Source organism: Pseudophryne corroboree (assembly GCF_028390025.1).
Source record: "Pseudophryne corroboree isolate aPseCor3 chromosome 12 unlocalized genomic scaffold, aPseCor3.hap2 SUPER_12_unloc_2, whole genome shotgun sequence".
NCBI classification, from domain to species: domain Eukaryota; kingdom Metazoa; phylum Chordata; class Amphibia; order Anura; family Myobatrachidae; genus Pseudophryne; species Pseudophryne corroboree.
In genome coordinates this window covers 243768-271623 of record NW_026967486.1, presented here as the reverse complement: position 1 = coordinate 271623, position 27856 = coordinate 243768, and the positions used below count along the sequence as shown (strand labels likewise).

General features: G+C 42.9%; 1 protein-coding gene across 5 annotated transcripts in view; it reads right to left on the bottom strand.

The window, feature by feature from the left end:
* The window catches only part of LOC134983018 (V-type proton ATPase catalytic subunit A-like), a 419995-nt gene that overhangs the window by 173384 nt on the left and 218755 nt on the right, over positions 1-27856 (bottom strand). For all 5 annotated transcript variants that reach the window (XM_063948716.1, XM_063948712.1, XM_063948713.1 and 2 more), the window contains 4 exons: positions 5038-5252; positions 4776-4913; positions 4541-4692; positions 2948-3110 (listed from right to left, as the gene is read on the bottom strand). In XM_063948716.1, the coding sequence (XP_063804786.1) occupies positions 2948-3110; positions 4541-4692; positions 4776-4913; positions 5038-5252 (668 nt within the window). The remainder of the gene's footprint in view (positions 1-2947; positions 3111-4540; positions 4693-4775; positions 4914-5037; positions 5253-27856) is intronic.

The window sequence follows — 27856 nt, the reverse complement described above, 5'->3', positions numbered from 1 at the left end:
CTGAGGCCGCTCCTCCACCCTCCTGCCCTGAGGCCGCTCCTCCATCCCCCTGCCCTGAGGCCGCTCCTCCAACCCCCTGCCCTGAGGCCGCTCCTCCACCCCCCTGCCCTGAGGCCACTCCTCCACCCCCCTGCCCTGAGGCCGTTCCTCCACCCCCTGCCCTGCCCTGAGGCCGCTCCTCCATCCCCCTGCCCTGAGGCCGCTCCTCCATCCTCCTGCCCTGAGGACGCTCCTCCACCCCCCTGCCCTGAGGACATTCCTCCACCCCCTGCCCTGAGGCCACTCCTCCGCCCCCATGCCCTGAGGCCGCTCCTCCACCCCCCTGCCCTGAGGCCGCTCCTCTATCCCCCTGCCCTGAGGCCGCTCCTCTATCCCCCTGCCCTGAGGCCGCTCCTCTATCCCCCTGCCCTGAGACCGCTCCTCCACCCCCCTGCCCTGAGGCCGCTCCTCCACCCCCCTGCCCTGAGGCCGCTCCTCCACCCGCCTGCCCTGAGGCCGCTCCTCCATCCCCCTGCCCTGAGGCCGCTCCTCCACCCCCGTGCCCTGAGGCCGCTCCTCCATCCCCCTGCCCTGAGGCCGCTCCTCCACCCCCGTGCCCTGAAGCCGCTCCTGCATCCCCCTGCCCTGAGGCCGCTCCTCCACCCCCCTGCCCTGAGGCCGCTCCTCCACCCGCCTGCCCTGAGGCCGCTCCTCCACCCGCCTGCCCTGAGGCCGCTCCTCCATCCCCCTGCCCTGAGGCCGCTCCTCCACCCCCGTGCCCTGAGGCCGCTCCTCCATCCCCCTGCCCTGAGGCCGCTCCTCCACCCCCGTGCCCTGAAGCCGCTCCTGCATCCCCCTGCCCTGAGGCCGCTCCTCCACCCCCCTGCCCTGAGGCCGCTCCTCCACCCGCCTGCCCTGAGGCCGCTCCTCCATCCCCCTGCCCTGAGGCCGCTCCTCTATCCCCCTGCCCTGAGACCGCTCCTCCACCCCCCTGCCCTGAGGCCGCTCCTCCACCCCCCTGCCCTGAGGCCGCTCCTCCACCCGCCTGCCCTGAGGCCGCTCCTCCATCCCCCTGCCCTGAGGCCGCTCCTCCACCCCCGTGCCCTGAGGCCGCTCCTCCATCCCCCTGCCCTGAGGCCGCTCCTCCACCCCCGTGCCCTGAAGCCGCTCCTGCATCCCCCTGCCCTGAGGCCGCTCCTCCACCCCCCTGCCCTGAGGCCGCTCCTCCACCCGCCTGCCCTGAGGCCGCTCCTCCATCCCCCTGCCCTGAGGCCGCTCCTCCACCCCCGTGCCCTGAGGCCGCTCCTCCATCCCCCTGCCCTGAGGCCGCTCCTCCACCCCCGTGCCCTGAAGCCGCTCCTGCATCCCCCTGCCCTGAGGCCGCTCCTCCACCCCCGTGCCCTGAGGCCGCTCCTCCATCCCCCTGCCCTGAGACCGCTCCTCCACCCCCCTGCCCTGAGGCCGCTCCTCCATCCCCCTGCCCTGAGGCCGCTCCTCCACCCCCTGCCCTGAGGCCGCTCCTCCACCCCCGTGCCCTGAGGCCGCTCCTCTATCCCCCTGCCCTGAGGCCGCCCCTCCACCCCAGTGCCCTGAGGCCGCTCCTCTATCCCCCTGCCCTGAGACCGCTCCTCCACCCCCCTGCCCTGAGGCCGCTCCTCCACCCCCCTGCCCTGAGGCCGCTCCTCCATCCCCCTGCCCTGAGGCCGCGCCTCCATCCCCCTCCATGGGGTCATACATTGGCTGGCCTCCCATGGATGCTATTATTCTGCAGATGGAAGAATCTGCAGTGACTGTCTGCAACCTACTTTCTTTGGGAAGCCTAATTCAGACCTGATCGCAGCAGCAAATGTGTTAGCTATTGGGCAAAACCATGAGGGGAATTCAGACCTGATCGCTGCTGTGCGTTTTCAGCAATCAGATCCTAACTGCACATGTGAATGCACCGCAATGTGCACGCGCGTTGGGCAATAACAACGGGTATCACCGGTCAGCGATGAGATGGTGCGAAAAATCAGATCACGCAGGCGTTTGCAAGGTGATTGACAGAAAGAGGCCGTTTGTGAGTGGCAACTGAGCGGGAAAATGCGGGCGTGCCCAAGCGTTTTCAGGTAGGGTGTCTGACGTCAGCTCCGGCCCCAATGAGCCCGTTCTCATCGCACTGGAGGAGTAAGTCTTGGGGTGCGCACAGACTGCACAAAGTGGATTTTTGCAGCTCAGCTACACATACGATCGCACACTTACACAACGAATTTACACTCCCCTATCTGATCGCAGCCCAACTATCAGATCTGAATTAGGCCCCATGTGCACTGCAGGTGGTGCTGATGTAACATGTGCAGAGAGAGTTAGATTTGGGTGGGTTATTTTGTTTCTGTGCAGGGTAAATACTGGCTGCTTTATTTTTACATTGCAACTTATATTTCAGTTTGAACACACCCCACCCAAATCTAACTCTCTCTGCACATGTTACATCTGCTCCCCCTGCACTGCACCATGGTGTTACCAAGTTCTCTCTGCACATGTTATATCTGCCAAACCCCCCCCCCCCCCACCCCCCCTGCAGTGCAGCATGGTTTTGTCTATCTATTAGCTAACAAATTTGCTGCTGCGATCAGGTCTGAATTAGGCCCAAGGTCATGGAACATGGACCTCCAGCAAGTAGCAACCATTCCAAGTGCTGACTACCACCTGCAATTGTACAGCGGGCACGGAGATCTGTCTGGGAACATCTACTATGGTAATGGTGGGGATGCCAGCGGTCACAATGGGCCCTATCTGTAGTGTATGCTTGTACTCACTCTCCTTTGGATACTGATGAGAGTAATGGTGCCACTAGGCAGAAATAAGGGAAGGCTGGTGGGTATATCACCACCTGAGAGAAGACTATCCAGGATGGATGCCCCCTAATCATTGCTAGGTAAGTGGCATTTAGCTAGGTCACACTCATGGGTGATATTTGTGTTCTCACCTCGGGGAAGTCTCTCAGCACCTCCGACATCTCATTTCCACGCTCACCGCAGCCCACGTACACAATGACCTCACTATTGGAGTATTTGGAGAGAGCCTGAGAGATTACAGTCTTCCCACAGCCAAAGGCTCCAGGTATTGCCGTGGTCCCACCTAGGACACATCTGGAATATACAAACATCTATGTGTTAGGTGAAAACATATCCTCATCCCGCTGGAGGACAAATCGTATCTGGTCCAAGGTTTGGTTTTTGTTTCTGGTAATTACTGGTGTAAGGAACATTAGACCACAAGTCACTCATTATACTTGGGAGAGTCGGATGGGATATCATGGATCATACATGGCGACAATGATCTGATTCTGCGAGGCGCTTCCCTGGTGTACAAGTGTATGTGTGAGGGCTCTGTACAGCTGCAGTCCCTACTGTCGGAGCTCCATGCTAGGGCATGGACTACAGTGTACGCCATTAGGCATCGCTCTGTGACATGCCCACGACACTCCATAACACGGAACAGGTGACTTTTTAGCGATTTGAGGTGACACATGTTGAAAAACATTGACCATTTGCAGGAGACTCAGAATCAAGCCCATATACTATATACATTTGTGTGGAGAGCAGTGGCAGCCCCCCCAGGTAAAATCCACCACCCCTCTGTGTCCCACCCACAGACACTACAGGCAATGCCATTGGGCGGTGTTTCCTCCCTCCGGGACTGCCAGACTGGGCTGTGGTTAGCAGAGAGCTTCCTGCAGGCGATGAGTCCATAGAAGCTGGGGGTTAGTACATACGCAGTACTGTCGCCACTACAGCACATGCACCGATCCCAGCATCTGTCAACTACATTGTACAGGTGCTGGGACCCAGCCGGCGGCGGGGGAAACGGACCTAGCGGCAGGAAGAGCGGTAATTCACTTTCATCATCCCGGGTGCGTTGTCTCCATATCACTGTTACGTTTTATGTTTCCTCTCATACGTAATCCCATCACCATCTACAATGCGGAGATAACTGACCTCCCTCCTTCACCCTACACATCCTGCTAGCCCAAGGGCTAAAAATGGGAAGACTGAGGGGGAGATGTACTAAGCAGTGATAAAAGAAGTGAAGTGAGCCACTGGAGAAGTTGCCTATGGCAACCAATCGGCTGCTCTGTAAACTTTTATAGTATGCAAATGATAAATGTTACATCAATGCTAACTGGTTGCCATGGGCAATTTCTCCACTTTTATCCCTGCCTAGTAAGGGGTCTATGTACTAAAGCCTTCGATGGAGATAAAGTGGAGAGAGATAAAGTATCAACTAGTCAGCTCCCGTCATTCAAGCACAACCTGTGACATGGCAGCTGGAATCCCATTGGCTGGTACCTTATCTCTCCAGAGCTTAGTACATACACCCCTTAGGACAGAAGTTCCCAAACGCGGTCCACAAGGCACCCAGCAGTCCAGGTTTTAGGGATATCCTGGCTGCAGCACAGATTAGGGTTACATCACATTGTCTAAGGTGCATGGATACATCTAAAACCAGGAGCGTTGGGAACCTCTGGCTTAGGATGCTACAGACTAGATTCTAGAATACGGAAGGTCACTGAGCATACGGGAAAAGTGCATCCAGAACTCTCTGTCCCGTTAACAGTGGATTGGTGGCCGGGAGCTTCTCTGCTGTTGGGCGAATCTGCCGCACTGGCCACACCTGGACCATCGTCAGCTTCTCCTTGACTCCTTCAAAGTCTAGCTCCATCACCACGTCCTAAGGAGATAGTTATACATAGTCATTAATTCTTACTCTGTAATTCTAGTATATTCCCAGGTACAGTGAGCGGGGTCCCTTACCGAAATGTCGTAGTTCCCAGGGGGGGCGATATAAGTCACTGTACCGCAGCTGCGGGGAGGGACCATGATTTTGTGTTTGATGAGAGAATTCTCGGGCACAACTCCATAGATGTCACCTCCTGTAACGTGGCTCCCAGCCTGGAGGAGAAGCAGCATCGGCACGTTGTCATGTACAGTCACTTAATGGTAGAACAGTGCAAATATTCAGCAATTACACCCCCTCCTTCCCACACCTACCTTCCCATTCCTGGCAGCCACTTACCCGGATGCTTTTGTCTGGAATAAAATCCCATTGGATGTCCAGGGATAGAGCACTGACATTGACACCCCGGGGAATGTAAATACTGTTAGTAAGATCTGTAATATCCTTCAGAGGACGTTGGATCCCATCAAAGATGTTTCCCATAATTCCAGGACCCAGCTGTACCGACAGCGGCTTCCCGGTTCGGAGGACAGGATCCCCCACGGAGACCCCAGCTGCATGGAGCGCATTCAGGAAAATTCCAATATGTGGGATGTCAGATGCACAGTATTGTCCCTAACACACGTGATCTACACATGCAGCACTTCCCATACTGCCAGGATTCCCGGCTCACTTCAGCCTTTTCCACTACCCAAATATCCGGGTATATGCGTGCCCCGTGAAAAAAACCCCGGGTTTTTGGAGCTAGTGGAAAAGGGATATTAGTGATAATAACTGTAGCTGTAGGGACTGTAGCAGCGTTGGACCCAGAAAATGACTATTCCATACTGTCCTTACATATCAGGCCTCTGTGTATATAGACATAATGTATTACTATTCCATACTGTCCTTACGTATCAGGTCTCTCTGTGTATATAGACATAATGCATTACTATTCCATACTGTCCTTACGTATCAGGTCTCTCTGTGTATATAGACATAATGCATTACTATTCCATACTGTCCTTACGTGTCAGGCCTCTGTGTATATAGACATAATGCATTACTATTCCATACTGTCCTTATGTGTCAGGCCTCTGTGTATATAGACATAATGCATTACTATTCCATACTGTCCTTACGTGTCAGGCCTCTCTGTGTATGTAGATATAATGCATTACTATTCCATACTGTCCTTACGTGTCAGGCCTCTGTGTATGTAGATATAATGCATTACTATTCCATACTGTCCTTACGTGTCAGGCCTCTGTGTATATAGACATAATGCATTACTATTCCATACTGTCCTTACGTGTCAGGCCTCTGTGTGTATATATAGACATAATGCATTACTATTCCATACTGTCCTTACGTGTCAGGCCTCTGTGTATGTAGATATAATGCATTACTATTCCAAACTGTCCTTACGTGTCAGGCCTCTGTGTATGTAGACATAATGCATTACTATTCCATACTGTCCTTACGTATCAGGTCTCTCAGTGTATGTAGACATAATGCATTACTATTCCATACTGTCCTCACGTGTCAGGCCTCTGTGTATATAGACATAATGCATTACTATTCCATACTGTCCTTACGTATCAGGTCTCTCTGTGTATGTAGACATAATGCATTACTATTCCATACTGTCCTTACGTATCAGGTCTCTCTGTGTATATAGACATAATGCATTACTATTCCATACTGTCCTCACGTGTCAGGCCTCTGTGTATATAGACATAATGCATTACTATTCCATACTGTCCTTACGTGTCAGGCCTCTGTGTATATATAGACATAATGCATTACTATTCCATACTGTCCTTACGTGTCAGGCCTCTGTGTATATAGACATAATGCATTACTATTCCATACTGTCCTTATACGTGTCAGGCCTCTGTGTATATAGACATAATGCATTACTATTCCATACTGTCCTTACGTGTCAGGCCTCTGTGTATATAGACATAATGCATTACTATTCCATACTGTCCTTACGTGTCAGGCCTCTGTGTATATAGACATAATGCATTACTATTCCATACTGTCCTTACGTGTCAGGCCTCTGTGTATGTAGATATAATGCATTACTATTCCATACTGTCCTTACGTGTCAGGCCTCTGTTTATATATAGACATAATGCATTACTATTCAATACTGTCCTTACGTGTCAGGCCTCTGTGTATATATAGACATAATGCATTACTATTCCATACTGTCCTTACGTGTCAGGCCTCTGTGTATGTAGATATAATGCATTACTATTCCATACTGTCCTTACGTGTCAGGCCTCTGTGTATATATAGACAAAATGCATTACTATTCCATACTGTCCTTACGTGTCAGGCCTCTGTGTATGTAGACATAATGCATTACTATTCCATACTGTCCTTACGTGTCAGGCCTCTGTGTATATAGACATAATGCATTACTATTCCATACTGTCCTTACGTGTCAGGCCTCTGTGTATATATAGACATAATGCATTACTATTCCATACTGTCCTTACGTGTCAGGCCTCTGTGTATATAGACATAATGCATTACTATTCCATACTGTCCTTACGTGTCAGGCCTCTGTGTATATAGACATAATGCATTACTATTCCATACTGTCCTTACGTGTCAGGCCTCTGTGTATGTAGATATAATGCATTACTATTCCATACTGTCCTTACGTGTCAGGCCTCTCTGTGTATATATAGACATAATGCATTACTATTCCATACTGTCCTTACGTGTCAGGCCTCTGTGTATATAGACATAATGTATTACTATTCCATACTGTCCTTACGTGTCAGGCCTCTCTGTGTATATAGACATAATGCATTACTATTCCATACTGTCCTTACGTGTCAGGCCTCTGTGTATGTAGCCATAATGCATTACTATTCCATACTGTCCTTACGTGTCAGGCCTCTGTGTATATAGACATAATGTATTACTATTCCATACTGTCCTTACGTGTCAGGACTCTGTGTATATAGACATAATGCATTACTATTCCATACTGTCCTTACGTGTCAGGCCTCTGTGTATATAGACATAATGCATTACTATTCCATACTGTCCTTACGTGTCAGACCTCTGTGTATATAGACATAATGCATTACTATTCCATACTGTCCTTACGTGTCAGGCCTCTGTGTATATAGACATAATGCATTACTATTCCATACTGTCCTTACGTGTCAGGCCTCTGTGTATGTAGATATAATGCATTACTATTCCATACTGTCCTTACGTGTCAGGCCTCTCTGTGTATATAGACATAATGCATTACTATTCCATACTGTCCTTACGTGTCAGGCCTCTGTGTATGTAGCCATAATGCATTACTATTCCATACTGTCCTTACGTGTCAGGCCTCTGTGTATATGGACATAATGTATTACTATTCCATACTGTCCTTACGTGTCAGGACTCTGTGTATATAGACATAATGCATTACTATTCCATACTGTCCTTACGTGTCAGGCCTCTGTGTATATAGACATAATGCATTACTATTCCATACTGTCCTTACGTGTCAGACCTCTGTGTATATAGACATAATGCATTACTATTCCATACTGTCCTTACGTGTCAGGCCTCTGTGTATGTAGCCATAATGCATTACTATTCCATACTGTCCTTACGTGTCAGGCCTCTGTGTATGTAGATATAATGCATTACTATTCCATACTGTCCTTACGTGTCAGGCCTCTGTGTATGTAGATATAATGCATTACTATTCCATACTGTCCTTACATGTCAGGCCTCTGTGTATGTAGATATAATGCATTACTATTCCATACTGTCCTTACGTGTCAGGCCTCTGTGTATGTAGATATAATGCATTACTATTCCACACTGTCCTTACGTGTCAGGCCTCTGTGTATATAGACATAATGCATTACTATTCCATACTGTCCTTACGTATCAGGCCTCTGTGTATGTAGCCATAATGCATTACTATTCCATACTGTCCTTACGTGTCAGGCCTCTGTGTATATAGACATAATGCATTACTATTCCATACTGTCCTTACGTGTCAGGCCTCTGTGTATGTAGATATAATGCATTACTATTCCATACTGTCCTTACGTGTCAGGCCTCTGTGTATGTAGATATAATGCATTACTATTCCATACTGTCCTTACGTGTCAGGCCTCTGTGTATGTAGATATAATGCATTACTATTCCATACTGTCCTTACGTGTCAGGCCTCTGTGTATGTAGATATAATGCATTACTATTCCATACTGTCCTTACGTGTCAGGCCTCTGTGTATATAGACATAATGCATTACTATTCCATACTGTCCTTACGTGTCAGGCCTCTGTGTATGTAGATATAATGCATTACTATTCCATACTGTCCTTACGTGTCAGGCCTCTGTGTATATAGACATAATGCATTACTATTCCATACTGTCCTTACGTGTCAGGCCTCTGTGTATGTAGATATAATGCATTACTATTCCATACTGTCCTTACGTGTCAGGCCTCTCTGTGTATATAGACATAATGCATTACTATTCCATACTGTCCTTACGTGTCAGGCCTCTGTGTATGTAGCCATAATGCATTACTATTCCATACTGTCCTTACGTGTCAGGCCTCTGTGTATATAGACATAATGTATTACTATTCCATACTGTCCTTACGTGTCAGGACTCTGTGTATATAGACATAATGCATTACTATTCCATACTGTCCTTACGTGTCAGGCCTCTGTGTATATAGACATAATGCATTACTATTCCATACTGTCCTTACGTGTCAGACCTCTGTGTATATAGACATAATGCATTACTATTCCATACTGTCCTTACGTGTCAGGCCTCTGTGTATGTAGCCATAATGCATTACTATTCCATACTGTCCTTACGTGTCAGGCCTCTGTGTATGTAGATATAATGCATTACTATTCCATACTGTCCTTACGTGTCAGGCCTCTGTGTATGTAGATATAATGCATTACTATTCCATACTGTCCTTACATGTCAGGCCTCTGTGTATGTAGATATAATGCATTACTATTCCATACTGTCCTTACGTGTCAGGCCTCTGTGTATGTAGATATAATGCATTACTATTCCATACTGTCCTTACGTGTCAGGCCTCTGTGTATATAGACATAATGCATTACTATTCCATACTGTCCTTACGTATCAGGCCTCTGTGTATGTAGCCATAATGCATTACTATTCCATACTGTCCTTACGTGTCAGGCCTCTGTGTATATAGACATAATGCATTACTATTCCATACTGTCCTTACGTGTCAGGCCTCTGTGTATGTAGATATAATGCATTACTATTCCATACTGTCCTTACGTGTCAGGCCTCTGTGTATGTAGATATAATGCATTACTATTCCATACTGTCCTTACGTGTCAGGCCTCTGTGTATGTAGATATAATGCATTACTATTCCATACTGTCCTTACGTGTCAGGCCTCTGTGTATGTAGATATAATGCATTACTATTCCATACTGTCCTTACGTGTCAGGCCTCTGTGTATATAGACATAATGCATTACTATTCCATACTGTCCTTACGTGTCAGGCCTCTGTGTATGTAGATATAATGCATTACTATTCCATACTGTCCTTACGTGTCAGGCCTCTGTGTATGTAGATATAATGCATTACTATTCCATACTGTCCTTACGTGTCAGGCCTCTGTGTATGTAGATATAATGCATTACTATTCCATACTGTCCTTACGTGTCAGGCCTCTGTGTATATAGACATAATGCATTACTATTCCATACTGTCCTTACGTGTCAGGCCTCTGTGTATGTAGATATAATGCATTACTATTCCATACTGTCCTTACGTGTCAGGCCTCTGTGTATGTAGATATAATGCATTACTATTCCATACTGTCCTTACGTGTCAGGCCTCTGTGTATATAGACATAATGCATTACTATTCCATACTGTCCTTACGTATCAGGTCTCTCTGTGTATATAGACATAATGCATTACTATTCCATACTGTCCTTACGTGTCAGGCCTCTGTGTATATAGACATAATGCATTACTATTCCATACTGTCCTTACGTGTCAGGCCTCTGTGTATATAGACATAATGCATTACTATTCCATACTGTCCTTACATGTCAGGCCTCTGTGTATATATAGACATAATGCATTACTATTCCATACTGTCCTTACGTGTCAGGCCTCTGTGTATGTAGACATAATGTATTACTATTCCATACTGTCCTTACGTGTCAGGCCTCTGTGTATGTAGACATAATGCATTACTATTCCATACTGTCCTTACGTGTCAGGCCTCTGTGTATGTAGCCATAATGCATTACTATTCCATACTGTCCTTACGTGTCAGGCCTCTGTGTATGTAGCCATAATGCATTACTATTCCATACTGTCCTTACGTGTCAGGCCTCTGTGTATGTAGCCATAATGCATTACTATTCCATACTGTCCTTACGTGTCAGGTCTCTCTGTGTATATAGGCATAATGCATTACTATTCCATACTGTCCTTACGTGTCAGGCCTCTGTGTATGTAGCCATAATGCATTACTATTCCATACTGTCCTTACGTGTCAGGCCTCTGTGTATGTAGATATAATGCACTACTATTCCATACTGTCCTTACGTGTCAGGTCTCTCTGTGTATATAGACATAATGCATTACTATTCCATACTGTCCTTACGTGTCAGGCCTCTGTGTATGTAGATATAATGCACTACTATTCCATACTGTCCTTACGTGTCAGGCCTCTCTGTGTATATAGACATAATGCATTACTATTCCATACTGTCCTTACGTGTCAGGCCTCTGTGTATATAGACATAATGCATTACTATTCCATACTGTCCTTACGTGTCAGGCCTCTGTGTATGTAGACATAATGCATTACTATTCCATACTGTCCTTACGTGTCAGGCCTCTGTGTATGTAGCCATAATGCATTACTATTCCATACTGTCCTTACGTGTCAGGCCTCTCTGTGTATGTAGACATAATGCATTACTATTCCATACTGTCCTTATGTGTCAGGCCTCTCTGTGTATATAGACATAATGCATTACTATTCCATACTGTCCTTACGTGTCAGGTCTCTCTGTGTATATAGACATAATGCATTACTATTCCATACTGTCCTTACGTGTCAGGCCTCTCTGTGTATATAGACATAATGCATTACTATTCCATACTGTCCTTACGTATCAGGCCTCTGTGTATATAGATATAATGTATTACTATTCCATACTGTCCTTACGTGTCAGGCCTCTGTGTATGTAGACATAATGCATTACTATTCCATACTGTCCTTACGTGTCAGGCCTCTGTGTATGTAGATATAATGCATTACTATTCCATACTGTCCTTACGTGTCAGGCCTCTCTGTGTATGTAGACATAATGCATTACTATTCCATACTGTCCTTATGTGTCAGGCCTCTCTGTGTATATAGACATAATGCATTACTATTCCATACTGTCCTTACGTGTCAGGTCTCTCTGTGTATATAGACATAATGCATCACTATTCCATACTGTCCTTACGTGTCAGGCCTCTCTGTGTATATAGACATAATGCATTACTATTCCATACTGTCCTTACGTATCAGGCCTCTGTGTATATAGATATAATGTATTACTATTCCATACTGTCCTTACGTGTCAGGCCTCTGTGTATGTAGACATTATGCATTACTATTCCATACTGTCCTTACGTATCAGGCCTCTGTGTATATAGATATAATGTATTACTATTCCATACTGTCCTTACGTGTCAGGCCTCTGTGTATGTAGACATAATGCATTACTATTCCATACTGTCCTTACGTGTCAGGCCTCTGTGTATGTAGACATAATGCATTACTATTCCATACTGTCCTTACGTGTCAGGCCTCTGTGTATGTAGCCATAATGCATTACTATTCCATACTGTCCTTACGTGTCAGGCCTCTCTGTGTATGTAGACATAATGCATTACTATTCCATACTGTCCTTATGTGTCAGGCCTCTCTGTGTATATAGACATAATGCATTACTATTCCATACTGTCCTTACGTGTCAGGTCTCTCTGTGTATATAGACATAATGCATTACTATTCCATACTGTCCTTACGTGTCAGGCCTCTCTGTGTATATAGACATAATGCATTACTATTCCATACTGTCCTTACGTATCAGGCCTCTGTGTATATAGATATAATGTATTACTATTCCATACTGTCCTTACGTGTCAGGCCTCTGTGTATGTAGACATAATGCATTACTATTCCATACTGTCCTTACGTGTCAGGCCTCTGTGTATGTAGATATAATGCATTACTATTCCATACTGTCCTTACGTGTCAGGCCTCTCTGTGTATGTAGACATAATGCATTACTATTCCATACTGTCCTTATGTGTCAGGCCTCTCTGTGTATATAGACATAATGCATTACTATTCCATACTGTCCTTACGTGTCAGGTCTCTCTGTGTATATAGACATAATGCATCACTATTCCATACTGTCCTTACGTGTCAGGCCTCTCTGTGTATATAGACATAATGCATTACTATTCCATACTGTCCTTACGTATCAGGCCTCTGTGTATATAGATATAATGTATTACTATTCCATACTGTCCTTACGTGTCAGGCCTCTGTGTATGTAGACATAATGCATTACTATTCCATACTGTCCTTACGTATCAGGCCTCTGTGTATATAGATATAATGTATTACTATTCCATACTGTCCTTACGTGTCAGGCCTCTGTGTATGTAGACATAATGCATTACTATTCCATACTGTCCTTACGTGTCAGGCCTCTGTGTATATAGACATAATGCATTACTATTCCATACTGTCCTTACGTGTCAGGCCTCTGTGTATATAGATATAATGCATTACTATTCCATATTGTCCTTACGTGTCAGGCCTCTGTGTATGTAGACATAATGCATTACTATTCCATACTGTCCTTACGTGTCAGGCCTCTGTGTATATAGACATAATGCATTACTATTCCATACTGTCCTTACGTATCAGGCCTCTGTGTATATAGATATAATGTATTACTATTCCATACTGTCCTTACGTGTCAGGCCTCTGTGTATGTAGACATAATGCATTACTATTCCATACTGTCCTTACGTGTCAGGCCTCTGTGTATATAGATATAATGCATTACTATTCCATACTGTCCTTACGTGTCAGGCCTCTGTGTATGTAGCCATAATGCATTACTATTCCATACTGTCCTTACGTGTCAGGCCTCTGTGTATATAGACATAATGCATTACTATTCCATACTGTCCTTACGTGTCAGGCCTCTGTGTATGTAGACATAATGCATTACTATTCCATACTGTCCTTACGTGTCAGGCCTCTGTGTATGTAGATATAATGCATTACTATTCCATACTGTCCTTACATGTCAGGCCTCTGTGTATATAGACATAATGCATTACTATTCCATACTGTCCTTACGTGTCAGGCCTCTGTGTATATAGACATAATGCATTACTATTCCATACTGTCCTTACGTGTCAGGCCTCTGTGTATGTAGACATAATGCATTACTATTCCATACTGTCCTTACGTGTCAGGCCTCTGTGTATGTAGCCATAATGCATTACTATTCCATACTGTCCTTACGTGTCAGGCCTCTGTGTATGTAGACATAATGCATTACTATTCCATACTGTCCTTACGTGTCAGGCCTCTGTGTATGTAGCCATAATGCATTACTATTCCATACTGTCCTAACGTGTCAGGCCTCTGTGTATATAGACATAATGCATTACTATTCCATACTGTCCTTACGAGTCAGGCCTCTGTGTATGTAGATATAATGCATTACTATTCCATACTGTCCTTACGTGTCAGGCCTCTCTGTGTATGTAGACATAATGTATTACTATTCCATACTGTCCTTACGTGTCAGGCCTCTGTGTATATAGACATAATGCATTACTATTCCATACTATCCTTACGTGTCAGGCCTCTGTGTATGTAGATATAATGCATTACTATTCCATACTGTCCTTACGTGTCAGGCCTCTGTGTATGTAGATATAATGCATTACTATTCCATACTGTCCTTACGTGTCAGGCCTCTGTGTATATAGACATAATGCATTACTATTCCATACTATTCTTACGTGTCAGGCCTCTGTGTATGTAGATATAATGCATTACTATTCCATACTGTCCTTACGTGTCAGGCCTCTGTGTATGTAGATATAATGTATTACTATTCCATACTGTCCTTACGTGTCAGGCCTCTGTGTATATAGACATAATGCATTACTATTCCATACTGTCCTTACGTGTCAGGCCTCTGTGTATATATAGACATAATGCATTACTTTTCCATACTGTCCTTACGTGTCAGGCCTCTGTGTATATAGACATAATGCATTACTATTCCATACTGTCCTTACGTGTCAGGCCTCTGTGTATGTAGATATAATGCATTACTATTCCATACTGTCCTCACGTGTCAGGCCTCTGTGTATGTAGATATAATGCATTACTATTCCATACTGTCCTTACGTGTCAGGCCTCTGTGTATGTAGACATAATGCATTACTATTCCATACTGTCCTTACGTGTCAGGCCTCTCTGTGTACATAGACATAATGCATTACTATTCCATACTGTCCTTACGTGTCAGGCCTCTGTGTATGTAGACATAATGCATTACTATTCCATACTGTCCTTACGTATCAGGTCTCTCTGTGTATATAGACATAATGCATTACTATTCCATACTGTCCTTACGTGTCAGCCCTCTCTGTGTATATAGACATAATGCATTACTATTCCATACTGTCCTTACGTGTCAGGCCTCTGTGTATATAGACATAATGTATTACTATTCTATACTGTCCTTACGTGTCAGGTCTCTCTGTGTATATATAGACATAATGCATTACTATTCCATACTGTCCTTACGTATCAGGCCTCTGTGTATGTACCATAATGCATTACTATTCCATACTGTCCTTACGTGTCAGGCCTCTCTGTGTATGTAGACATAATGCATTACTATTCCATACTGTCCTTACGTGTCAGGCCTCTGTTTATATATAGACATAATGCATTATTATTCCATACTGTCCTTACGTGTCAGGCCTCTGTGTATATAGACATAATGCATTACTATTCCATACTGTCCTTACGTGTCAGGCCTCTGTTTATATATAGACATAATGCATTACTATTCCATACTGTCCTTACGTGTCAGGCCTCTGTGTATAGACATAATGCATTACTATTCCATACTGTCCTTACGTGTCAGGCCTCTGTGTATATAGACATAATGCATTACTATTCCATACTGTCCTTACATGTCAGGCCTCTGTGTATATATAGACATAATGCATTACTATTCCATACTGTCCTTACGTGTCAGGCCTCTGTGTATGTAGACATAATGTATTACTATTCCATACTGTCCTTACGTGTCAGGCCTCTGTGTATGTAGACATAATGCATTACTATTCCATACTGTCCTTACGTGTCAGGCCTCTGTGTATGTAGCCATAATGCATTACTATTCCATACTGTCCTTACGTGTCAGGCCTCTGTGTATGTAGCCATAATGCATTACTATTCCATACTGTCCTTACGTGTCAGGCCTCTGTGTATTTAGCCATAATGCATTACTATTCCATACTGTCCTTTCGTGTCAGGTCTCTCTGTGTATATAGACATAATGCATTACTATTCCATACTGTCCTTACGTGTCAGGCCTCTGTGTATGTAGCCATAATGCATTACTATTCCATACTGTCCTTACGTGTCAGGCCTCTGTGTATATAGACATAATGCATTACTATTCCATACTGTCCTTACGTGTCAGGCCTCTCTGTGTATATAGACATAATGCATTACTATTCCATACTGTCCTTACGTGTCAGGCCTCTGTGTATGTAGATATAATGCACTACTATTCCATACTGTCCTTACGTGTCAGGTCTCTCTGTGTATATAGACATAATGCATTACTATTCCATACTGTCCTTACGTGTCAGGCCTCTGTGTATGTAGATATAATGCACTACTATTCCATACTGTCCTTACGTGTCAGGCCTCTCTGTGTATATAGACATAATGCATTACTATTCCATACTGTCCTTACGTGTCAGGCCTCTGTGTATATAGACATAATGCATTACTATTCCATACTGTCCTTACGTGTCAGGCCTCTGTGTATGTAGACATAATGCATTACTATTCCATACTGTCCTTACGTGTCAGGCCTCTGTGTATGTAGCCATAATGCATTACTATTCCATACTGTCCTTACGTGTCAGGCCTCTCTGTGTATGTAGACATAATGCATTACTATTCCATACTGTCCTTATGTGTCAGGCCTCTCTGTGTATATAGACATAATGCATTACTATTCCATACTGTCCTTACGTGTCAGGTCTCTCTGTGTATATAGACATAATGCATTACTATTCCATACTGTCCTTACGTGTCAGGCCTCTCTGTGTATATAGACATAATGCATTACTATTCCATACTGTCCTTACGTATCAGGCCTCTGTGTATATAGATATAATGTATTACTATTCCATACTGTCCTTACGTGTCAGGCCTCTGTGTATGTAGACATAATGCATTACTATTCCATACTGTTCTTACGTGTCAGGCCTCTGTGTATGTAGATATAATGCATTACTATTCCATACTGTCCTTACGTGTCAGGCCTCTCTGTGTATGTAGACATAATGCATTACTATTCCATACTGTCCTTATGTGTCAGGCCTCTCTGTGTATATAGACATAATGCATTACTATTCCATACTGTCCTTACGTGTCAGGTCTCTCTGTGTATATAGACATAATGCATCACTATTCCATACTGTCCTTACGTGTCAGGCCTCTCTGTGTATATAGACATAATGCATTACTATTCCATACTGTCCTTACGTATCAGGCCTCTGTGTATATAGATATAATGTATTACTATTCCATACTGTCCTTACGTGTCAGGCCTCTGTGTATGTAGACATAATGCATTACTATTCCATACTGTCCTTACGTATCAGGCCTCTGTGTATATAGATATAATGTATTACTATTCCATACTGTCCTTACGTGTCAGGCCTCTGTGTATGTAGACATAAGGCATTACTATTCCATACTGTCCTTACGTGTCAGGCCTCTGTGTATATAGACATAATGCATTACTATTCCATACTGTCCTTACGTGTCAGGCCTCTGTGTATATAGATATAATGCATTACTATTCCATATTGTCCTTACGTGTCAGGCCTCTGTGTATGTAGACATAATGCATTACTATTCCATACTGTCCTTACGTGTCAGGCCTCTGTGTATATAGACATAATGCATTACTATTCCATACTGTCCTTACGTATCAGGCCTCTGTGTATATAGATATAATGTATTACTATTCCATACTGTCCTTACGTGTCAGGCCTCTGTGTATGTAGACATAATGCATTACTATTCCATACTGTCCTTACGTGTCAGGCCTCTGTGTATATAGATATAATGCATTACTATTCCATACTGTCCTTACGTGTCAGGCCTCTGTGTATGTAGCCATAATGCATTACTATTCCATACTGTCCTTACGTGTCAGGCCTCTGTGTATATAGACATAATGCATTACTATTCCATACTGTCCTTACGTGTCAGGCCTCTGTGTATGTAGACATAATGCATTACTATTCCATACTGTCCTTACATGTCAGGCCTCTGTGTATATAGACATAATGCATTACTATTCCATACTGTCCTTACGTGTCAGGCCTCTGTGTATATAGACATAATGCATTACTATTCCATACTGTCCTTACGTGTCAGGCCTCTGTGTATGTAGACATAATGCATTACTATTCCATACTGTCCTTACGTGTCAGGCCTCTGTGTATGTAGCCATAATGCATTACTATTCCATACTGTCCTTACGTGTCAGGCCTCTGTGTATGTAGACATAATGCATTACTATTCCATACTGTCCTTACGTGTCAGGCCTCTGTGTATGTAGCCATAATGCATTACTATTCCATACTGTCCTTACGTGTCAGGCCTCTGTGTATATAGACATAATGCATTACTATTCCATACTGTCCTTACGAGTCAGGCCTCTGTGTATGTAGATATAATGCATTACTATTCCATACTGTCCTTACGTGTCAGGCCTCTCTGTGTATGTAGACATAATGTATTACTATTCCATACTGTCCTTACGTGTCAGGCCTCTGTGTATATAGACATAATGCATTACTATTCCATACTATCCTTACGTGTCAGGCCTCTGTGTATGTAGATATAATGCATTACTATTCCATACTGTCCTTACGTGTCAGGCCTCTGTGTATGTAGATATAATGCATTACTATTCCATACTGTCCTTACGTGTCAGGCCTCTGTGTATATAGACATAATGTATTACTATTCCATACTATCCTTACGTGTCAGGCCTCTGTGTATGTAGATATAATGCATTACTATTCCATACTGTCCTTACGTGTCAGGCCTCTGTGTATGTAGATATAATGTATTACTATTCCATACTGTCCTTACGTGTCAGGCCTCTGTGTATATAGACATAATGCATTACTATTCCATACTGCCCTTACGTGTCAGGCCTCTGTGTATATATAGACATAATGCATTACTATTCCATACTGTCCTTACGTGTCAGGCCTCTGTGTATATAGACATAATGCATTACTATTCCATACTGTCCTTACGTGTCAGGCCTCTGTGTATGTAGATATAATGCATTACTATTCCATACTGTCCTCACGTGTCAGGCCTCTGTGTATGTAGATATAATGCATTACTATTCCATACTGTCCTTACGTGTCAGGCCTCTGTGTATGTAGACATAATGCATTACTATTCCATACTGTCCTTACGTGTCAGGCCTCTCTGTGTACATAGACATAATGCATTACTATTCCATACTGTCCTTACGTGTCAGGCCTCTGTGTATGTAGACATAATGCATTACTATTCCATACTGTCCTTACGTATCAGGTCTCTCTGTGTATATAGACATAATGCATTACTATTCCATACTGTCCTTACGTGTCAGCCCTCTCTGTGTATATAGACATAATGCATTACTATTCCATACTGTCCTTACGTGTCAGGCCTCTGTGTATATAGACATAATGTATTACTATTCTATACTGTCCTTACGTGTCAGGTCTCTCTGTGTATATATAGACATAATGCATTACTATTCCATACTGTCCTTACGTATCAGGCCTCTGTGTATGTACCATAATGCATTACTATTCCATACTGTCCTTACGTGTCAGGCCTCTCTGTGTATGTAGACATAATGCATTACTATGCCATACTGTCCTTACGTGTCAGGCCTCTGTTTATATATAGACATAATACATTACTATTCCATACTGTCCTTACGTGTCAGGCCTCTGTGTATATAGACATAATGCATTACTATTCCATACTGTCCTTACGTGTCAGGCCTCTGTTTATATATAGACATAATGCATTACTATTCCATACTGTCCTTACGTGTCAGGCCTCTGTGTATATAGACATAATGCATTACTATTCCATACTGTCCTTACGTGTCAGGCCTCTGTGTATATAGACATAATGCATTACTATTCCATACTGTCCTTACATGTCAGGCCTCTGTGTATATATAGACATAATGCATTACTATTCCATACTGTCCTTACGTGTCAGGCCTCTGTGTATGTAGACATAATGTATTACTATTCCATACTGTCCTTACGTGTCAGGCCTCTGTGTATGTAGACATAATGCATTACTATTCCATACTGTCCTTACGTGTCAGGCCTCTGTGTATGTAGCCATAATGCATTACTATTCCATACTGTCCTTACGTGTCAGGCCTCTGTGTATGTAGCCATAATGCATTACTATTCCATACTGTCCTTACGTGTCAGGCCTCTGTGTATTTAGCCATAATGCATTACTATTCCATACTGTCCTTACGTGTCAGGTCTCTCTGTGTATATAGACATAATGCATTACTATTCCATACTGTCCTTACGTGTCAGGCCTCTGTGTATGTAGCCATAATGCATTACTATTCCATACTGTCCTTACGTGTCAGGCCTCTGTGTATATAGACATAATGCATTACTATTCCATACTGTCCTTACGTGTCAGGCCTCTCTGTGTATATAGACATAATGCATTACTATTCCATACTGTCCTTACGTGTCAGGCCTCTGTGTATGTAGATATAATGCACTACTATTCCATACTGTCCTTACGTGTCAGGTCTCTCTGTGTATATAGACATAATGCATTACTATTCCATACTGTCCTTACGTGTCAGGCCTCTGTGTATGTAGATATAATGCACTACTATTCCATACTGTCCTTACGTGTCAGGCCTCTCTGTGTATATAGACATAATGCATTACTATTCCATACTGTCCTTACGTGTCAGGCCTCTGTTTATATATAGACATAATGCATTACTATTCCATACTGTCCTTACGTGTCAGGCCTCTGTGTATATATAGACATAATGCATTACTATTCCATACTGTCCTTACGTGTCAGGCCTCTGTGTATGTAGATATAATGCATTACTATTCCATACTGTCCTTACGTGTCAGGCCTCTCTGTGTATATATAGACATAATGCATTACTATTCCATACTGTCCTTACGTGTCAGGCCTCTGTGTATATATAGACATAATGCATTACTATTCCATACTGTCCTTACGTGTCAGGCCTCTGTGTATGTAGACATAATGCATTACTATTCCATACTGTCCTTACGTGTCAGGCCTCTGTGTATATAGACATAATGCATTACTATTCCATACTGTCCTTACGTGTCAGGCCTCTGTGTATGTAGACATAATGCATTACTATTCCAAACTGTCCTTACGTGTCAGGCCTCTCTGTGTATGTAGATATAATGCATTACTATTCCATACTGTCCTTACGTGTCAGGCCTCTCTGTGTATATAGACATAATGCATTACTATTCCATACTGTCCTTACGTGTCAGGCCTCTGTGTACATATAGACATAATGCATTACTATTCCATACTGTTCTTACGTGTCAGGCCTCTGTGTATATAGACATAATGCATTACTATTCCATACTGTCCTTACGTGTCAGGCCTCTGTGTATATAGACATAATGCATTACTATTCCATACTGTCCTTACGTGTCAGGCCTCTGTGTATGTAGATATAATGCATTACTATTCCATACTGTCCTTACGTGTCAGGCCTCTCTGTGTATATATAGACATAATGCATTACTATTCCATACTGTCCTTACGTGTCAGGCCTCTGTGTATATAGACATAATGTATTACTATTCCATACTGTCCTTACGTGTCAGGCCTCTCTGTGTATATAGACATAATGCATTACTATTCCATACTGTCCTTACGTGTCAGGCCTCTGTGTATGTAGCCATAATGCATTACTATTCCATACTGTCCTTACGTGTCAGGCCTCTGTGTATATAGACATAATGTATTACTATTCCATACTGTCCTTACGTGTCAGGACTCTGTGTATATAGACATAATGCATTACTATTCCATACTGTCCTTACGTGTCAGGCCTCTGTGTATATAGACATAATGCATTACTATTCCATACTGTCCTTACGTGTCAGACCTCTGTGTATATAGACATAATGCATTACTATTCCATACTGTCCTTACGTGTCAGGCCTCTGTGTATATAGACATAATGCATTACTATTCCATACTGTCCTTACGTGTCAGGCCTCTGTGTATGTAGATATAATGCATTACTATTCCATACTGTCCTTACGTGTCAGGCCTCTCTGTGTATATAGACATAATGCATTACTATTCCATACTGTCCTTACGTGTCAGGCCTCTGTGTATGTAGCCATAATGCATTACTATTCCATACTGTCCTTACGTGTCAGGCCTCTGTGTATATAGACATAATGTATTACTATTCCATACTGTCCTTACGTGTCAGGACTCTGTGTATATAGACATAATGCATTACTATTCCATACTGTCCTTACGTGTCAGGCCTCTGTGTATATAGACATAATGCATTACTATTCCATACTGTCCTTACGTGTCAGACCTCTGTGTATATAGACATAATGCATTACTATTCCATACTGTCCTTACGTGTCAGGCCTCTGTGTATATAGACATAATGCATTACTATTCCATACTGTCCTTACGTGTCAGGCCTCTGTGTATGTAGATATAATGCATTACTATTCCATACTGTCCTTACGTGTCAGGCCTCTGTGTATGTAGATATAATGCATTACTATTCCATACTGTCCTTACATGTCAGGCCTCTGTGTATGTAGATATAATGCATTACTATTCCATACTGTCCTTACGTGTCAGGCCTCTGTGTATGAAGATATAATGCATTACTATTCCATACTGTCCTTACGTGTCAGGCCTCTGTGTATATAGACATAATGCATTACTATTCCATACTGTCCTTACGTATCAGGCCTCTGTGTATGTAGCCATAATGCATTACTATTCCATACTGTCCTTACGTGTCAGGCCTCTGTGTATATAGACATAATGCATTACTATTCCATACTGTCCTTACGTGTCAGGCCTCTGTGTATGTAGATATAATGCATTACTATTCCATACTGTCCTTACGTGTCAGGCCTCTGTGTATGTAGATATAATGCATTACTATTCCATACTGTCCTTACGTGTCAGGCCTCTGTGTATGTAGATATAATGCATTACTATTCCATACTGTCCTTACGTGTCAGGCCTCTGTGTATATAGACATAATGCATTACTATTCCATACTGTCCTTACGTGTCAGGCCTCTGTGTATGTAGATATAATGCATTACTATTCCATACTGTCCTTACGTGTCAGGCCTCTGTGTATGTAGATATAATGCATTACTATTCCATACTGTCCTTACGTGTCAGGCCTCTGTGTATGTAGATATAATGCATTACTATTCCATACTGTCCTTACGTGTCAGGCCTCTGTGTATATAGACATAATGCATTACTATTCCATACTGTCCTTACGTGTCAGGCCTCTGTGTATGTAGATATAATGCATTACTATTCCATACTGTCCTTACGTGTCAGGCCTCTGTGTATGTAGATATAATGCATTACTATTCCATACTGTCCTTACGTGTCAGGCCTCTGTGTATATAGACATAATGCATTACTATTCCATACTGTCCTTACGTATCAGGTCTCTCTGTGTATATAGACATAATGCATTACTATTCCATACTGTCCTTACGTGTCAGGCCTCTGTGTATATAGACATAATGCATTACTATTCCATACTGTCCTTACGTGTCAGGCCTCTGTGTATATAGACATAATGCATTACTATTCCATACTGTCCTTACATGTCAGGCCTCTGTGTATATATAGACATAATGCATTACTATTCCATACTGTCCTTACGTGTCAGGCCTCTGTGTATGTAGACATAATGTATTACTATTCCATACTGTCCTTACGTGTCAGGCCTCTGTGTATGTAGACATAATGCATTACTATTCCATACTGTCCTTACGTGTCAGGCCTCTGTGTATGTAGCCATAATGCATTACTATTCCATACTGTCCTTACGTGTCAGGCCTCTGTGTATGTAGCCATAATGCATTACTATTCCATACTGTCCTTACGTGTCAGGCCTCTGTGTATGTAGCCATAATGCATTACTATTCCATACTGTCCTTACGTGTCAGGTCTCTCTGTGTATATAGGCATAATGCATTACTATTCCATACTGTCCTTACGTGTCAGGCCTCTGTGTATGTAGCCATAATGCATTACTATTCCATACTGTCCTTACGTGTCAGGCCTCTGTGTATATAGACATAATGCATTACTATTCCATACTGTCCTTACGTGTCAGGCCTCTCTGTGTATATAGACATAATGCATTACTATTCCATACTGTCCTTACGTGTCAGGCCTCTGTGTATGTAGATATAATGCACTACTATTCCATACTGTCCTTACGTGTCAGGTCTCTCTGTGTATATAGACATAATGCATTACTATTCCATACTGTCCTTACGTGTCAGGCCTCTGTGTATGTAGATATAATGCACTACTATTCCATACTGTCCTTACGTGTCAGGCCTCTCTGTGTATATAGACATAATGCATTACTATTCCATACTGTCCTTACGTGTCAGGCCTCTGTGTATATAGACATAATGCATTACTATTCCATACTGTCCTTACGTGTCAGGCCTCTGTGTATGTAGACATAATGCATTACTATTCCATACTGTCCTTACGTGTCAGGCCTCTGTGTATGTAGCCATAATGCATTACTATTCCATACTGTCCTTACGTGTCAGGCCTCTCTGTGTATGTAGACATAATGCATTACTATTCCATACTGTCCTTATGTGTCAGGCCTCTCTGTGTATATAGACATAATGCATTACTATTCCATACTGTCCTTACGTGTCAGGTCTCTCTGTGTATATAGACATAATGCATTACTATTCCATACTGTCCTTACGTGTCAGGCCTCTCTGTGTATATAGACATAATGCATTACTATTCCATACTGTCCTTACGTATCAGGCCTCTGTGTATATAGATATAATGTATTACTATTCCATACTGTCCTTACGTGTCAGGCCTCTGTGTATGTAGACATAATGCATTACTATTCCATACTGTCCTTACGTGTCAGGCCTCTGTGTATGTAGATATAATGCATTACTATTCCATACTGTCCTTACGTGTCAGGCCTCTCTGTGTATGTAGACATAATGCATTACTATTCCATACTGTCCTTATGTGTCAGGCCTCTCTGTGTATATAGACATAATGCATTACTATTCCATACTGTCCTTACGTGTCAGGTCTCTCTGTGTATATAGACATAATGCATCACTATTCCATACTGTCCTTACGTGTCAGGCCTCTCTGTGTATATAGACATAATGCATTACTATTCCATACTGTCCTTACGTATCAGGCCTCTGTGTATATAGATATAATGTATTACTATTCCATACTGTCCTTACGTGTCAGGCCTCTGTGTATGTAGACATAATGCATTACTATTCCATACTGTCCTTACGTATCAGGCCTCTGTGTATATAGATATAATGTATTACTATTCCATACTGTCCTTACGTGTCAGGCCTCTGTGTATGTAGACATAATGCATTACTATTCCATACTGTCCTTACGTGTCAGGCCTCTGTGTATGTAGACATAATGCATTACTATTCCATACTGTCCTTACGTGTCAGGCCTCTGTGTATGTAGCCATAATGCATTACTATTCCATACTGTCCTTACGTGTCAGGCCTCTCTGTGTATGTAGACATAATGCATTACTATTCCATACTGTCCTTATGTGTCAGGCCTCTCTGTGTATATAGACATAATGCATTACTATTCCATACTGTCCTTACGTGTCAGGTCTCTCTGTGTATATAGACATAATGCATTACTATTCCATACTGTCCTTACGTGTCAGGCCTCTCTGTGTATATAGACATAATGCATTACTATTCCATACTGTCCTTACGTATCAGGCCTCTGTGTATATAGATATAATGTATTACTATTCCATACTGTCCTTACGTGTCAGGCCTCTGTGTATGTAGACATAATGCATTACTATTCCATACTGTCCTTACGTGTCAGGCCTCTGTGTATGTAGATATAATGCATTACTATTCCATACTGTCCTTACGTGTCAGGCCTCTCTGTGTATGTAGACATAATGCATTACTATTCCATACTGTCCTTATGTGTCAGGCCTCTCTGTGTATATAGACATAATGCATTACTATTCCATACTGTCCTTACGTGTCAGGTCTCTCTGTGTATATAGACATAATGCATCACTATTCCATACTGTCCTTACGTGTCAGGCCTCTCTGTGTATATAGACATAATGCATTACTATTCCATACTGTCCTTACGTATCAGGCCTCTGTGTATATAGATATAATGTATTACTATTCCATACTGTCCTTACGTGTCAGGCCTCTGTGTATGTAGACATAATGCATTACTATTCCATACTGTCCTTACGTATCAGGCCTCTGTGTATATAGATATAATGTATTACTATTCCATACTGTCCTTACGTGTCAGGCCTCTGTGTATGTAGACATAATGCATTACTATTCCATACTGTCCTTACGTGTCAGGCCTCTGTGTATATAGACATAATGCATTACTATTCCATACTGTCCTTACGTGTCAGGCCTCTGTGTATATAGATATAATGCATTACTATTCCATATTGTCCTTACGTGTCAGGCCTCTGTGTATGTAGACATAATGCATTACTATTCCATACTGTCCTTACGTGTCAGGCCTCTGTGTATATAGACATAATGCATTACTATTCCATACTGTCCTTACGTATCAGGCCTCTGTGTATATAGATATAATGTATTACTATTCCATACTGTCCTTACGTGTCAGGCCTCTGTGTATGTAGACATAATGCATTACTATTCCATACTGTCCTTACGTGTCAGGCCTCTGTGTATATAGATATAATGCATTACTATTCCATACTGTCCTTACGTGTCAGGCCTCTGTGTATGTAGCCATAATGCATTACTATTCCATACTGTCCTTACGTGTCAGGCCTCTGTGTATATAGACATAATGCATTACTATTCCATACTGTCCTTACGTGTCAGGCCTCTGTGTATGTAGACATAATGCATTACTATTCCATACTGTCCTTACGTGTCAGGCCTCTGTGTATGTAGATATAATGCATTACTATTCCATACTGTCCTTACATGTCAGGCCTCTGTGTATATAGACATAATGCATTACTATTCCATACTGTCCTTACGTGTCAGGCCTCTGTGTATATAGACATAATGCATTACTATTCCATACTGTCCTTACGTGTCAGGCCTCTGTGTATGTAGACATAATGCATTACTATTCCATACTGTCCTTACGTGTCAGGCCTCTGTGTATGTAGCCATAATGCATTACTATTCCATACTGTCCTTACGTGTCAGGCCTCTGTGTATGTAGACATAATGCATTACTATTCCATACTGTCCTTACGTGTCAGGCCTCTGTGTATGTAGCCATAATGCATTACTATTCCATACTGTCCTTACGTGTCAGGCCTCTGTGTATGTAGCCATAATGCATTACTATTCCATACTGTCCTTACGTGTCAGGTCTCTCTGTGTATATAGGCATAATGCATT